Source organism: Notolepis coatsorum (genome assembly GCF_963971535.1).
Source record: "Notolepis coatsorum genome assembly, chromosome: 8".
Taxonomy (NCBI): Eukaryota; Metazoa; Chordata; class Actinopteri; order Aulopiformes; family Paralepididae; genus Notolepis; species Notolepis coatsorum.
Window position 1 is genome coordinate 111,859,068 of NC_140172.1, and position 17,326 is coordinate 111,876,393.

General features: G+C 42.4%; 1 protein-coding gene across 1 annotated transcript in view; it reads right to left on the reverse strand.

Annotated features, from left to right (window-relative positions):
• fam114a2 (family with sequence similarity 114 member A2) overlaps window positions 1-17,326 on the reverse strand; it is a 29,423-nt gene that overhangs the window by 11,232 nt on the left and 865 nt on the right. The window contains exons 2-10 of the mRNA XM_084319662.1: window positions 16,129-16,365; window positions 13,975-14,074; window positions 13,668-13,769; window positions 12,388-12,497; window positions 9,583-9,726; window positions 7,226-7,387; window positions 2,365-2,488; window positions 1,105-1,190; window positions 825-923 (exon numbers count right to left, since the gene is read on the reverse strand). Of these exons, the coding sequence (XP_084175788.1) occupies window positions 825-923; window positions 1,105-1,190; window positions 2,365-2,488; window positions 7,226-7,387; window positions 9,583-9,726; window positions 12,388-12,497; window positions 13,668-13,769; window positions 13,975-14,074; window positions 16,129-16,353 (1,152 nt within the window). The 5' untranslated portion in view covers window positions 16,354-16,365. The remainder of the gene's footprint in view (window positions 1-824; window positions 924-1,104; window positions 1,191-2,364; window positions 2,489-7,225; window positions 7,388-9,582; window positions 9,727-12,387; window positions 12,498-13,667; window positions 13,770-13,974; window positions 14,075-16,128; window positions 16,366-17,326) is intronic.

Below are 17,326 nucleotides of genomic sequence, written 5' to 3' on the forward strand. Positions count from 1 at the left end.
GTCAGGCGTTATGCCCCTCATTCCAGGGTCTATATATGTTTTACAAATGGGCGTTTAATAACTCCATTGAATAATTTTTTTTTTCAAAGATCCCCTTCCCATGTGTTTTTACCACTTCATAAATGTTGTATATTGAATAACATCTAGTTTGGTTTGGTTTTTCCACCAAAGATTTTCAATAAACTACTGAAAATATCTTAGCAGCATCCCTACACCTTTACCCTAATTGAGAATACAAGGATTTATCCCCCCCGTTCCCCCTCACGTCTTCCCCAAGCCGGTTAACTTTCTCTTTTTCCACCTAAACGGTTCACCGGAAATTAGTTTAACCAAAACACTTCCAAAACACTTCTTAGCTTATATAATCTTGTTATAACTAAGACATTTGTTGAACGGAATAATTGTTTTTGTGCATAGATCACTAAATGCATCAACGTATAATAAGAGTTTTACGTTAGCAGTTAGCATTTCCTGGATGACAGTGTGGCCAGCTGGCCAATAGTGAACATGATTGGCTCGCCGGATTATTTGCGGCTCAGATGTTGAGGAAGTACAGAGAAGAGCCCCTCCCTCCCCTCCAGTGGAAGGATGTGAAAAGAGTGCTCACGTTCTGCTCTGGTTCTGCACAAATAACAATCTGTAGTAAAAGTCATGCCTCTTAAATGTAGAGAATACAGATATTTGATGCTTACTTATTCTGCCTCGCAATGCACTTCAAGAAAAGTGATGTCCAACATTCTATTATCAAGAACGTTGAATATATTAAATAGTTCTTACTGGTATTTATGTAAGCATAAACAATGCATTAATGGTTGTTCCCATACCTCTACTGAATATGTTTTCATCACTTCTTCCTCATTCCCTTCCTCTTCCTTTAACGGTTTGGTCATTTCGGCAACCTGGTCACATGCACTCTTGCTGGCCTGGTGGGAGGGGGGGGGGGATTAAAGGTAACATTAATATCATGAGAAGACTGGAGGCTCAGCACCAACTTTCTCCAGGAGATGGCAGCAAAACACTTATTTTGATTAATTACAAGAAAAGTAGCAATGTGATGTTGTTGGCAACAAATCCATTCATGAGATGTGGAACGGATACTGGTACCTTGCCAAGTTTGTCTCCTGAGACGGATATATGAAGCCCATCCAAGGCTTCCGTCAATTCCTTCAGGAATTCTGTGCCATCATCATCTGAAATCCAAAAAATAGACAAAACAACAATGACTGCATGTACCGTTTTCTTTCTTTCAACAGGAAAAAAAACAAATATTTACATAGTTTATACTGTTGATCACAAATAGTATTTGTGTGAGTATCACAATAATGTTCACAATACACACAAACTATGGAGTCTCTGACATACCTAGATTTGTGCAAGAGGAATTTGCATGGATCTATGGTGTGAGAAAGTCTTCTCCGTTTAAATTAAGTGTCTTTGCGAAGTTTAAACAGGTTAAATATAGAGATTCTGCAGATTACACACACAGAAAAACTTGAGCACTTGCTTGTCTATTCCGTGGTGCGGGGAATCAATCCCCTTGAAGATCCAAGTCTTGAGAAAGGTCTTTGTGACCGAAACATCAACTAACTAATAAAATCAGCCCTTTTCTAGACCCTCAAAGCTAGACACTACACAATGGCTGAAAGGCTCAGGAGATAGGGATTGATATCAGCCAATTAAGGGGGAGGGATGATTAGGTGGCCTTGATGTCAGAGACCTGATTGGGAATTTGGCCAGGAAATGTTGGGGAACTCTTTGAGATAGGCACCCTGGGTTCTTTAACGACCAAATTCAGTTGGGACCTCGGTTTAATGTCTCATCCGAAGGATGGCACTCACAGCTGTAAGGTGTCTCTATCACCATAACAGGGGCATAGAGGACAGAGCACCCCCTGCTGGACAACACCACAGAAAGTGTTTTTCTTTCTTTTTCTCCCTGTGGGTAATGTTTTCTATTCTAAACAATAAAATAAAACTACGGTAACTATAAAAGATTCTATGATATAATCATTTAAAATATATTATTTCAACTGCCATGCTCTCCCTCTCTGCCATTTTCCCTGCCAAGAAACATCACGACTCGAAAACTCACGTACCATATTTCCCAATTGCCCTCTTTTCTTGATCCTCCAACTACAACTGTTGCTTTCCTGAGACAAACCGTTTGTCAGAGGAAAGTGATCATTGTGATGGGAGAATCAAGAAATGAGGGCGGAGCTTTAATTCAATTACGACTTCCAGGGGCTGTTCCGTGTGCCGGCGACTCGTAAATACAGTAAGATCAGATATTTCCGATGTGCACCTGAAGGCACGAGGATAAACCCCACCCTTTTTGTTTTGTCTTTCATATTCACGGTGACGCTACCTTTCTTCTCGTCCACGTCCTCGTCATCGAACTCGACCAGAGAGAAAGGTTCCTTGATGAGGTGCAGGTCTTCTCTGAGTTGGGCCAGCTCCTCCCCTGACAAAGTGGTCAGCACCGACTTCACCTGCAGCCACATACACACAAGGCTCAAACACTTTAAACTGGATTTGGAACAGGATTAGATTGCTTTAATTGTGTCCTATAAATGTTACTATTATTAACCCATTGTTTTCCAGGCATGTAGTGTATAAGTGCAAGCCTGTTCATTCATCTTTGTGGAAGAGGTCTTGCCATGTTTCCCACATATTGTTTATAAGGGTCCTCATTTGCCATGATGTTAGGGTCAACTATCAATAATATATCCATAGAATATACTGCCATTCTATTATTATTATTATTATTATTATTATTATTATTATTATTATTATTATTATTATTATTATTATTATTATTATTATTATTATTATTATTATTATTATTTTTTTTTTTTTTTTTTTTTTATCCACTATTTCTCCCATTTTCAATTTTTCTCCCATCCCAATTTTCGTATCATCCAATTCAACCCTCCCCTGTCTTTGAACGCTGTTTCATGCCTCCCACAAGCCGGCTGCAATGTGGACTAAGTCATACATAGCACGAGTCCCCTCCGATACTCGAGGTAACAGCAGTCGCATCTTTCCACCTGCGCGGCTCGATCTTTCAGCGTCAGGGGTCTGGGCTTTGGAGGGGCCCCACCCCGTCGCTTCCTGATTCTACTGCACAGGCGCACCAACCGACCTGTAGGAGTCGCTGTCCACAACGCCCGATCCCCACCCATCAGTTTCCCTCCCCTTAATACTGCCAATGTGTATTAGTGCGGACGACCAGCTAAACTGAAAGCAATGTGGAGGGCTGGGCTCGAACAGGGAGGCGAACCTGTTATGTTTATTCTATTATTATTATTTTACATTATATTAGTATTTATATTATATTAGGATCCTCATTTGCCATGATGTCTATGGTCAACTATCAATAATATATCCATAAAATATACTGCCATTCTATTATTATGTTATATTATTATTAGGGGTGGAACGGTTCACAAAATCGACGGTTCGGTTCGTATCACGGTTTTGGGCTAACGGTTTTCGGTTCGGTTCGATATACGTTGCTTTTTATTTAAAAAAAAATTTAACACTCAAATCTAAACATGCTTCTCATTTAATTTTTTAAGTTTACAGTGTTTACAGCCTTAAATAATGTTTGGCACACAAAGACCGAACTGACATAGGCTACATTTGTCAAAGTATTAACTTAGTGCAAACAAACAATATGCTCAGCCAGCACTAGACTTTCCTTTCTTTAAAATAAACACAAAAAAACAATGTCAACAATGTTTAAATTCCCTGATTGTCAGTTCTTAACACTTTGAGTGCCACTCACGAGATTTCTCGGGTTTTTTTATAGGTGGTTGCTAGCCACTCACGAGATTTCTCTGATTTTTTTTTTTAGCGATCTGAAAAATTATTGCATCACCCGAGCCTACCCGAGTATAGCCGAGCGGCGCCGGCGATCACTGTGGAAAAAAGCGCCCCCTGTCGTCTCCCAGATGACATAAGTGATTTTGGAATGGACTCAATGAAAATTAATGGGGGAAAAAATCCGGTACTCCACATTTTCCAGTTCACTGATCCAGCCGGGGTTACCACAGTTCATTCTGGAACCTCAGATCCCAGCTGATCATGGAGATCTACAGTATCGCGTTGGATCCATACACGTATAGATTTTTTCAAATGGTGATCAGGAATTGGAATATACCAGTTGGATACCATCTGATGTCAGGTAAGGACTCTATGTCATCAGTGTTAGGATAATCAGAGTAAGTTTGATGAAGTTATAAGCTGTTTTGTGAAATGTCTTCTTTCGGTTTCACTGTAAAAGTCTGTGAGGAAATCAACGGAGCGATTATCCGTGCGCGGCCGTAATGTGCTTGCGTGCACGTATAATATTGATCATCTAGCGTTTATTTGAAAACGATTCATAAAAAGGCCGACGAATATCAACGTTGTGGAATATTCCACCAAAAGACGATTTTCATAGAATGCTCCAGAATGAGCTGTTTTTTTATATCAAAACGGGGGCTTTTCTAACTGCTCTGAAACGTAAACGACGCGATAAAAAAACAATCTGCCTTGACAGCACTGACTGGAAAATAGTCTTTGATAATGCGATGGGCAGATTAGACACATAGCCATAATTTAAAACATAGATTAGGCGATATTAACGTTAACATTGGCGCCGATGGTGGCATTCAGCCGGTAAAACGGAAAACCAGGCGTGGCGCTCAAAGTGTTAATCAGCTCCGGTAACGTTAGGAGTTCATAACATGCAGTGGAAAAGCGGCAATAGTCCCGGTTGGAGTTAGTAAACACAGTTGTATGTTAGCCTTCTTGGATGTTGAATAAACGCCTATCATTGTCTTTAAACACCCCGCCTCTCAGACTCCCTTTTTCTCCTCTGCTAGCTAGTAGCTACGATAACATTTCATTGACTGTATTAGCTGGCGGGCTACCATAGTTAAAACGTGCGTTGTGTTGTACAAACTGCTAACGTTATGGCAAGATGTGTGTAGGCCTATGTAATGTTAATGGCTATGTTTTTAAAGTCGTAATGAAGATTGATTTATATTGCGCTTGCCATTTACACAAACTGACTAGCACCTGCAGTGCTGCTGCTGCTGCTGCAGCCAGCGCTCACCTCTCCCGGCTCTGTGCCAAATTACGTTTTTTATTTTTTTATTTGCACATCCCCTGAACCGTACGATACAGACCCCGCAAACCGTGAAGGTCGTATCGAATGGTGTACGGTTCGGTTCGAATGCGTATCGTTCCACCCCTAATTATTATTATTTTGCATTATATTAGTATTTATATTATATTAGGATCATCATTTGCCATGATGTCTAGGGTCAAATATCAATAATATATCCATAGAATATACTGCCATTCTATTATTCTATTCTAATATTATTATTATTTTACATTATATTAGTATTTATATTATATTTGTATAGTATATATTATTAACACATTGAGTGCCACGCCCCTTTGAGTGCCAGCGCTGAAGTCAATGGGAGGTCGGGGAAATTTGCAAAGGTTTAAACTATATCTTAAATTATGGCTATGGGTCTAAAACACCCCTCGTTTATCAATGACTTTCTTGCAGTCAACATGTACGAAACGGATTGTTTTTTCATTGGTACATTTCCGTTTTATACCGTTTTGAATAAGAGTATAGTTTGAGAGTTCTAGTAATTCCAGAGAAATTACGCGATAATAGCTCTTTAGTGGAATACACAAAACACTAGGGCTGCAACTAATGATTATTTTGGTAGTCGACTAATCTGTCGATAATTTTTTCGATTAGTCGACTAATCTAACGATTATTTCTGTCACACCCTCCATCTCTGCTTCCTGTGGGCGCGGCTCCTTTTCCGGGCTCTTAGTAGACTTCTTAGCTTAACATAACAGACGACAGTAAGTTTGGGGGAACTAATGGGATAACTGGGGTTGCAACAAAAGTGCAACTATGGCTAAAAACACAATGAAATAAAATAATAATAATAAATAATGTATCCTTCTCAGCAGACTTCTTAGCTTAACATCCCAGGGAACTAATGGGATAACTGGGGATGTTGTTTGCTCCTGACAAGAGTCTCAAAGTATGGGGTGATGGTAGACAAAGCAACTCTGAGGTCATGCTCAATGTCCAATCTGTTCCCCTGCTTTGTCTTCAGCTGGACCAGAGCTGAGAAGCCACTTTCACAAAGATAGGTAGTGCAAAAAAATTAATAAAAATAAAATAAAAAAATATTTTTAATTTTTTATACGACGCATTGACGCAAAAATTCAGCGTCGACAAGTTTTTATGATCGACATCGTCGATTATGTTGACTAATCGTTGCAGCCCTACAAAACACGTTGTCATTTTTCGGCTGATTTATGAATCGTTTTCAAATAAACGCTAGATTATCGATAGTATATGTGTACTTATGCACGCTAGAGAAGCGGGCTGAAAAATCTATTATCCATGACCTGGTCAGCGCTAACGTCATACACACACACACAGACACGCTGCGATGGTTGAGAAAAAAACATCCGATTAACTCAATACTGGTAAAATAGAGTCCTTACCTCACATCAGATGTTCTGCAAAAAGATTAATCCAATTCCTGATCGCCATTCCAAATATTGATCGAGTTTATTGATCCAACGTTATAGCACCAAAACACATAATCGACGCTGCTCCCAGCCTCCCCAGTGAATGTGATAACACGATACTGCTTGCCAGAGAAGGGAAAACCCCGGACCGGACTTTTTTTCTGAGGCACATGCCCACCCAATCCAATCCAATGATGCGCATTACCATCCGGGAGACGATAGGCGGCGGTATTTGCCCTTTTCGAGCTCAGACCCATTCACAATGATAACGTCAGGCTGGATGGATGAAAAATGTATGGGTATCGCTAATAAAATACATACCGATTAAAAGACGAGAAAACTCGTCATTGGCACTCAACGCAAGGAGAGTTAGCACGACTAATATATTAATGTGTTAATATAATTTATTATTATTCTATACTGTATAGTTTGACACCAGAATGTCCTAAATTGATACAATAACACATGAATAACGTCTCTTCTTCCACAGTCCTGTCTGTTGTCACTGCCCCTCGCAGCTCGACACAACATCCCAAACAACTACCTGAAACACTGACCCGTAATTCTTGAGCTACACTCGTTTCAAACAGTTGAAGAGAGAACAACCGTTTCCTTTTCTTCAGAGGAATTCCTCTGGTGGTAAAGTGTGAAGCGTACTGTACCTTAGACTCACTCTCCCGGGACAGGATCTCCAGGGCCTCCAGGTGTGACAGGCCCTGGAACTCATCGAACAGCATGCCGTAGTGGGCCACTTTCCTCTCCGTGTCAGAAGACACCGCCTCCGCCGTCTGCAGCTCCTCGTGCTCCTTCGCCTCCCTCAACACCTGCAGGGGCGTGGGAGGGACACGGTAATACAAACTACACATATTGTGGATCAGTGGGCTAAATGGTCTGTATTGTACTGTATATTGACAATGTTGTGAGTTCAAATCAAGCTCACAGCTGTTGTTGCATGTCCCCCCCTATGCTCTCTCTATCCCATAATTCTTACCTCTCTGTACTGTGTAAGTATAATTCAGACACACACACACATTTCTATATATTCAGGGTTTGTACACCTTTTCCAAGGCAAAATGCAAGCACTTTTCAAGCATTTTCAAGGTGAATTTTCAAGATTTTCCAGCATCTTATGCGGCTGTGGTAAATTAAATATTTACTCAAAATGATTATTTCACTTCTTCCATCACATTAAATCAGATGTTATTGTGCTATAAACAACCAAAATTATGTAGACTTGGCATTATATACCGGTATAACCTGGCTGAGCCGATGTGTTATGCAGTAACATACTGTATATCTGTATGTCGTGTATGCTATAAATGTCACTATGAATTGAAAATGGGGGACCCTGATGTAAACAAGACGAAAGTATTTCTCTGGTCTGCATCCCCTTAACAATTGTGTGTATTGAGCCGTACTGTATTGTACCCATTCTGCAATCTGTTAATAAAGTTTTCAATCAATCAATCAAACGTGACGAGCCAGGCCAATTTTAGCATGTTAATTTATGGAATATGCAATCTAACAGCTAACGTGAACTTTACAGTAATTACATGGATAATAATGTTACAATACAGTACAGCTCAATACACACAATTGTTAAGGGGATGCAGACCAGAGAAAGACTTTCATCTTGTTTACATCAGGGTCCCCCATTTTGGTTCATAGTGACATTTATGACATACATGACATACAGATATACAGTACGTTACTGCGTTCCAGACTACAACTGCTCCACACCAGTTCCACACCAGTCTCCGTAAATGTTCCGTTATAAAAATAACGTATAGTCTAGCCAAAACCCTATCAGCTGATTCACAATAAGTTCAGTAGAAGGCTAGAAGCCCAATAGTAACCAAACATTCCTTAAAATGGTCAATAGATTCAGAAATAGTCAGACATGGAATGGAACATATTCTGATTTAAATTGCTTATTTGTTTTTTAACCAACAAAGCAACATTAGGATAGTGTAAATACACAGTACACACTGATTGCAATTCTCACTGGGAGTCTGGGACCTACTGTACAAATTTCACACACGTCACACATTCCCTTTTGTCCCTCCAGTCGTACCGTAGATCGCTGACGTCATTTTAACTTAAAATGGCGGCCCCCATCAGAGCATTCGGCTAACAACATTAGCTTAGCGAACCTGCCACCGCACTTCTAGGTGCATAAAGTGTGGTAACAAAATATCACAGCCCCTAAGACTGGGAGCGTTCTAACTCTACCGAGCATGTACCCAACATTATATGAAAAATAAAAAATCATTACGATGTTTTAGTGCACTTCAAGCGCTAAAGGGATTCATAACAACTTATAGCAGGGTCAATCGCAGTGTTAGCACTCGTCTGTTTCTTTTCTTTTCATACCAACATTACCTTTTTAAGTGAAAGTGGTCTTGTCCTTGTTGTATCCATGTGTAATGTTGATAGTAGTGGGTGTACACAGATGAAAGAGAGCAAGTCTGTGTCTGGGATATAGGTCCCGACTCCCAGGCTATTTATATAAAAACACTACGGGTCGAGCCCAGCCACATTTTGCGTGAAAGGCGAACGCAAAATAGGCTCGCTCGAGTCGCTCCGAGTTATTTTATTTCTTTGTCTAAAAACCAAACTATTCAGTCAGATAGCGATTTATTATGAAAGTATAAAGTGCAATTACAATTTCAATCACTTTCCAGCACTTTATACACAATTCAAGCACATTTAAAACCTTGAAAACAGCACATTGAAATACAAGCATTTTCAAGGATTTCCAGCACCCGTACGAACCCTGTATATTAGATCGATTTTACTAAATGTTATATTCAGACTCCTTCTCACCTGCAGGCACACAGGAAGAACGAATGCATTGTAAATACTGAGAACAGGCACGAAGCACTTAATTTGTCCAGCTGTCTCGCAAGATAAATTAATAAAATGAAAACATATCAAACTGAAGGATTTGTTATTTTTGTATAAAAGCCCCTCCATATAAACATCACTCAGATCCATAGTCCCCCCCTGGCCTGCTGACCTGAGACAGAGTGGAGGTCTTGCCCATCAGTCCCTTTAGTCCCTTGGTCTTCTTGAAGCCAGGATCCCCCTCCGCTATCACATCCATGGTCTTCTTACCGATGAACTCCAGAGCGTCCAGCCCGCCCGTTATCACTGTCTTACTCTGGCGGGGGAAAGATATCAGGTAATTTAATGTGGCCCTGTCGTTAGCCCCACCATCTGCGAGCTAATGCTTAACGTAAACACTGAAATAAGTATTTAATTAAGGTTTGAATCTAGCGTCATGTACTGGGGGCATTGCCACTGCACTTCCGCGTTACATTGAGCATGGGAGAGAGCGGGGGGAGAAAATGAATGAATGTGGATGACAGCCTTGACATTAAGTGGTTGTAGCTACGGCTGTCGGGGGGCTGGAGACATGATCCAAAATACATGTATACGCCCGAGTCTCCTGAACACGGAGAGACCACTCCCAAGTCGATCAGCGCTTTCTCGGCCAAGCTATAGTGACTTTTCCGCACCTACTCCAGATCTCTGCATGCGCAGATTGCCCACGGAGTCTCTGGATTGTCCTAGATCTAGGTTTATCAATCTGCGCATGCAGATTTCAGAGTAGGTGCGAAAAAGCGACTATAGCTCGGCTGAGAAAGTGCTGATCGACTTGGGATTGGTCTCTCCCTGTTCAGGAGACTCAGGCGTATAAAAGTCTATTGGATCATGGTAAATAAATGGTAAATGGCTGCATTTATATAGTGCTTTTATCCAAAGCGCTTTACAATTTGTTCCTCACATTTGACCCATTCACAATTTCACACACCGACGGCGGAGGCAACCATGCAAGGTGCCAACCTGCTCATCAGGAGCAATTAGGGGTTAAGTGTCTTGCTCAAGGACACTTCGAAACGCTGCCCGGGAGGAGCGGGAATCGAACCGGGAACCTCTGGATATCCAGACGACTGCTCTACTGTCGCCCCGCACCCCCATGGATCATATCTCCCGCACCCCCACAGCTGTAGCTACAACCACTTAATGTCAAGGCTCTCATCCACATTCATTCATTTTCTGCCCCTGCTCTCTCTCCCATGATTTCAGAATACCGGAAGTGTTGCGGTGGTCTATTTCCACTGCAGCGTGGCTGAGTGTGTTAGGATCTCTCAATTAACCCTTTCAGGTGTACGCCTTTTTTGGAACGTTCTGTCAGGAATCCTAGAACTCCGGTTCTTCTCCGGTGGCCCAGTAGTCGTCATGGTAACGTCACTGTTGGAATGTTCAGTTCTCAGAGACATTCCATCTCACATGTCAGATTGTACACCTCGAAAGACAGTTCAAGCTTAAAGGTGCTGTAAGTGGTATTTATTTTATTAAAGTTAGTGGTCTACCATGTTAAAATAATAGCTCTACATTCCGACAGCCATCACTGATATAGATTATCTGGTCAGTAACATGGGTCTCCCAGTCCCTCCGCTCTGCAGTAAACAAAATATTTTCCGGTATCCCTTCCGACTTTATCCAATCAGGAGAGAGAACTCTGCACTGCAATGGTCTGACAAAAATAATAGTTTTAAGCAAATAGGTGCTTGAAACAAGTTAAAAAAAAAAAAAAAAATTTCTGCCAGCAAATTTGGCTTGGCAAAAACTCTTGAAATAAGTCAAAAATAAGTCTGAGTGGATAAAGTGGGAATGGGATACCAGAAAATTTAGGGACTGAGAAACCACGTTACTGATGAAACACTCTATATCAGCAATGGCTGTCAGAATGTAGAGCTACTTAACACTTTGGTTGCCATGGGTTAAATTCATGATATACCATAGGTTGCCGGCTCTATTTGTCTATGGAGAAGTACACCTTCTTTGCATGGCTATAACTTTTTAAATTCTATTGCTACATTGCCATTATTAGGGCCCATTCAAAGTCCTATATGTATTGTTCATTGTGTAGCAACGTTAAACTTTTTCATTCACATATTCATAGTAAAGTATGGTCTAATGTATAAGTATGTTTTCATCTCTTTCTGCAGCTTTCTCCAGAACGTGATCTATAGCCCCAAATACATAATATTGATGATGCAATACAGTTTTATGGCAATCAGCGCGATATAAAAAATTCCAACTAGACGTACTTCTAGAAGTTACTACACGTCATCTGATGTTGACCGGATGGGCTAGGGGGCGTTTATAATTCCGTGGGCAGCGTTATACCAATCATCTAATGTGGGTCAAATGTTGATAATAGCAGTTAGTATCGAAGACGGTAACTTTACACGCTAAAACTCACCCCAGTCTCCGCGCGCCGTTGGGCGATCATCGTAGAGTAGAAATGTTATCATTATGGGATGTAGATTTACCCGGTCCATCTCCAGCTTGTATAATGGTATATACGTCCAAATCATGTTGTTTATCGAGTTATTGGCAATCGATCGCTATGTAGTGTGACGAGCCAGAGTCCCGGGACATGTACCGAGTGCCCGGAAGTAATACGGCCGTCCAGCACAACCTCTACGGCACTTCCTGTTAAGCGATTGCGCCGATCGGCCACCACATGGCGCTCCTGAACCGCCAGAGAGCTCAGTGGGTCCTCCTGGTGGATCTCAGGCCAGCGGAGGGGACATATGAATCCGATCGCAGATTTTTGAAATATTGATATAAGGACGCTGTAAAGCGTCCTCCGACAACTTGAGCATGGCCGGGAATGACGCTTTTAAGCGTTTCCCGGCACCCAAAGTGTTAACACTTATTTTAACAAAAATAATACCACTTTAAAAGTCACATCTACTCTACTATTCAATCTCCTGTAAATAAATTTAAATAAAAAGGCCATTCTCACGGTGCTCTGGACCACGCTGGTGAGCGACGTCAGCATTCCGATGGCGCTGCCAACTGCGGAGGCCCCGTCCGCTTCCCCTCGAGTGGTCTCACCGCTGGCAGCAGCTTCATCTGAAAGAACGGGACACGAATGTCTTCTGAAACGCCAACTACGCTGAGACACCATTAGCCAAGCATCACCGGAGAGGCTGAGGAACTCTGAGGAACTCTCAGGGTGCCTGGTTTTGACCATCTTAGCGAAGGCAGGATACATTTCTGGTGACCTAATTTTCTGTCAGTGGTGTGAACCTGTGGGTCTCAAGCATTCTTTTGGTTTGGGACCCCGGCCGGAAGCAGAGGGAAGCCAGTTGTGACAGACTGATTTTCATTTCTTCTTTTCAATCTATTTAAAAAAAAAAGCTTTTTTTTTTTTTTTTAAACTTGATTAATGTTTGCAGGATGTTCTTTAGACTTCAAATATGCATGAGTTCACAAGGTGGGGGGGGCATCTATACCATTGCGACCCGACGCCTAGGTTGAGAACACTGGTGTAAACCAAGTTAACCAACCATTCCCAGACTAATCCTGAGCACAGCAAAAGCAAGTCATTCTCCACCTCCATAACAAAAACACAAACAGAAATGCAAGTAATTTATCATTGAGTGGAAGTCACAAAAATACCCCCATTTCTGGCGGCTGGGTGGCGTAGCGGAGATTGCGCTCGTCACCAATGCAAGAGACTCTGGTATCGAATCCCAGTCTCAGCATTGCCTTCGGCTTGGGCCGGCCGTCGTACTGGCTCGTTTGGCAGAGTCAGCGGGTGGAAGTCGATGGGTGGGGATTGGACGTTGTGGACAGCGACCCCTACAGGTTGGTTGGGAGACACCTGCACAGCAGAGACAGGAAGTGGCGAGGGTAGTGTGAGCCTCCCATGCATTACACCTCGCCAATGAGAGTCTGCGCTGGCAGGCGAAAAGATGTGACAGGCTGCCTCCTCGTGTGCCGGAGGGAACACGTGATGCAAGGCTTCTATCCTCTCTACAACCGACCAGTGGGGGGCATAGTCGAGCAATGTTCAAGACAGGGGAGGGGAGAATTGGATACACAAAAATTGGGATGGGAGAAAAATAGAAAATAAGGAGAAAAAGTGGATACATTTTTTAAAATAAATACCCCCATTTCTTACAATTATTAGACATATAGACAAACATAATATGATTACCCAATAAACACATTGTATTAGGTTAATAATAATGATTTTTTTTTAAATAATAATAAGGATATATATATATATATCCTTACCTTGCCGTTTCTCCTCCTCTTCAACCTGTGCTGACACCTGTGTGGGGCTGGGAATACCCAGGGATGTCTCTGCCTTCTCTATCGCCTGCGTGATCCCTTGGCCTGGAACCAACGACAAGAAAGATAAGATACAGTCACTCTCTGTCTACGGAGCCGCTCTAAGATTGGTCACTTGATGACATCATCTCACTATAATCTAGTCTCTCTGGTATTATTCACAAGGAGAGACTTGTTTGTATTCACAAGTCGAAACAGGGACCGTACAGTATTAGAGATGTGACATGTGTGAATCCTATGTCAGACTCACCCACAGTGGCCACGGTGGCTGTGGCTGTTGATAGGATGGACTTCCCCCAGCTGCCCCAGTAGCCCCACCCGCCCTGGGCCACAGTGGACTCACTGGGTGTCTGAAGAAGAGGAGGAGGAGGGCAAAAGAAGGCCAGGGCAAGTTAGAGACAGTGATCATGTATGACACCGACAGACTAGAGTGTGTGAGTGTGTGAGTGGATTTATTTGTGTGAGAAGTAAATAGTTTTCTTGGAAGGTTAAAGCGGTTTGGTTTTGCTAAAATATAAATGTGCTTTTAGCTCAATCTTTACCGACCTTTTGCAAATGACAAAATGGGGAATGTTTGCAAGAATAGCATCCGTATCGTATAGCAACAGATTTTTAAACAGAAATGTAGGTTACCAAACATCGAAACGATCAGTATCAAAACCAAAGATCTCATGCTGGTCTAGCCTCTAGGCCTTATACCCTGTGGCTTGTGGCTTGAAAGGTTTGAAAACAGAAGTTAGTTAAGTCAACTCAAGTCTTCCTTTCTGCCCCTTGGGCAAATGCAGGTGTCATAGCAGCACTGTGGAGGGGGCAGGGGGGGGGGGGGTACAGGCAGGAAAGATAATAATAGAGTAGAAGAACATAATAATTGGAATGTCAGAATTTAGTCGGTAATAATAATGATAATAGTATTACATGGTACATATAGTAGTAGCACACTGCACCAGAGTCTGTGTGCAGTAGTATTAAGAGTCCTAACAGTTCTTCAGCCTCCAGGCTCCAACTATTGGCACTAGCCCATACCCACGGTTGTGGAGCCTGATGGGTACTGGCACGAAGGACTGGCCGAGGCGGTTTGTGCGGGTGTGTCTGGGGGGGGGGGGGGTTAAGTCTATGTCTGAACTTTGTTGTTTGTCGCTCTCCTATCGAGGAATGCACAGCACCTCATTGACCCCACATGTGCCTCAGTAGCACTAGTAGGATATGATTTGTTCATTTGAAAATGTGAAATCCACTCATCAGAGAATAGTCACCTCATTATCTTGTATTTGCTGACAGAGATCAAAAGAACCTTTTCAGGCTCTATGTCTCGGGTTAGCCCTACTATGCGTGTCCATTGGGAGACTGGGAGACGCAGGATGGCCCAGAAGCAAAGAGGCTGACCAGCCACCGAAAGGCGAAAACAGGAGGGTGTATTCCAGCTATAAGCTCAGCTGATGACTGAAGGGTGGCTGGTATTACATTGTCTACGGTGCCCACCAAACCCTCCCACTACTGCTCTGACCTGATGAAATGCATTATGTGAGGGAGACTGTGTGTGTGTGTATGTTGAGCTAGGAGGGATATGTGAAAAGTCACATTTCAACTAGGGATGCACGATAATTATCGGGCCGATATCAGCAATTATGACGTCATCCCGATAAACCCGATACAAGTATTGATAGCTCCGATAATATTATATATTTTTTTTACACTTTTTTTTTAAAGCTTTTAAACTTTTTTCTTTTCATGTCAACGTTCACAGGCACAATATATGCTTACTTAGGATTTGACTTGATTCAACAACAAAGCAGTCGGGGCAATGGCAAGCCGAAAACGGTCGAAAATGTGGTTATTTGAAGTTTGGATTTTTTTTCTCTCACAACTGAGGTAGGTAGATTACATTTTTTGAGACTAAAGTACAGAAAAAAGGTACCGTTGGGTACCGGTATCGATTCACAGGTACCGGTACCGTATCGGTTCAAATGTGAACGATACCCATCCCTACTGACAAAGCACAATACCTGTTGGTTTTTAGTTCACTCATTGTTCAGGGAAAAACATTGTTAATGACATTGACGGATTGTGAATTTTGTGATTGACTCAAATTATATTTATTTGGAAAAATAAATATAGTCACTTTATTTGAAGAGTCAAAACGGTTCTCTTGGCTTTGTTTTGTTCATAGTAGTAACGCTTATGTCATGATAAATCTGGTTAGGTCAAAACTACAGGAATATACATACAAAAAAAAGAATTATAATACAATAAATATATATATATATATCGGTTATTGGTATCGGTATCGACCTTGAGGAGCAGAAAGTTATCTGTATCGATATCGGGGTCAAAAATTCAATATCGTGCACCCCTAATTTCAACCACTTTAAGTAAAATACCTTCTTCTTCCAGAATCTCATCTTACCTTGGCCGGTTGCTCCTCTACTTTAGGTGACTCCTGAGTCTCCACGATTTCAACTGGAGGCTTAGCCTCTGGTCTCCGCCTGGCTTTCCGCGTCGGGGCCACATCTGTGGAGATGTCATCAGGAGTGCGTGGCGAGGAGCTGTCGGGCGTCGCCGGGGCAGGAGCCTCCTCCCCCTCCACCTCTGGTCGCCCGGCGGGGTCTGTGGCGGGCTCACTGTCCGACATGCCTAGGGGACACTGATGCAGTGGAAAAACTATGAACTCCAGTGATCACAGTGATGTCAATAATGACATGACATCTCAGAGTTACCCTCAGAAACTACTAGAGACGTTTATCTTGGTAATTGGGCAGTAAACTACCGCCTCCCGAAATTCCACCCCCATAGTTTGACCAACAACCCTGTAGTTTGACCAGGCTTACGGTAGTTGCAAAAGTGTGACGACCAATCCTTGTATAATTCCATTATAGAAAGCATTCTCACAACCTCCATAACAATATAACATGTTGTGCCTCCTCCCACTCCAAGACAAAACTACATGTGTTGATTCCATTGTGGCAAGTGTTATTGGCAAACCTGCACTACATTTCTCACCCTGTACACCGCATTGATTTTTTTTTTATCTTTCTTCCCCTCCTTTTTTCCCGATTTTCTCTACCCATCCCACCCTTCCTGGTTGTTGCATACTTTCCCCTACTGTTGGTCCGGGAGACCGGAGACTGTCACATGCTTTCCTCCGACGCATGTGCAGCCTGGGGCAGGCCAACCTGGCCGTGCAGGCTCTCACCGGGGAGAGTGTAGCGTGTGGGAGGCCACACTATCTCTCCTCAGTTCCAGCCCTCGCTGAGCAGGCGCCCCGACCGAACTGTAGGGGTCGCTGTCCACAACGCCCAGGACCCACCCTTCAGCTTTCCCACCCTCTGATACGGCCAATTGTATCAGTGTGAGGGGCCAGCCAAGCTGATAGCAACGCCGGGAGCTGGATTCGAACAGGCGAATCCTAGTGTCTCCCCGCATTGATATTCTGATTGTTGTTTTGATTGATTGATTGATTGTTTGAAAACTTTATTATCAGATTGCAGAATGGGTTGGGTACAATACAGTACTGCTCAATACAAACAAACAATTGGGGATGCAGACCAGAAAAATACTTTTGTCTTGTTTACATCAGGGTCCCCCATTTTCAATTCATCAAGCCA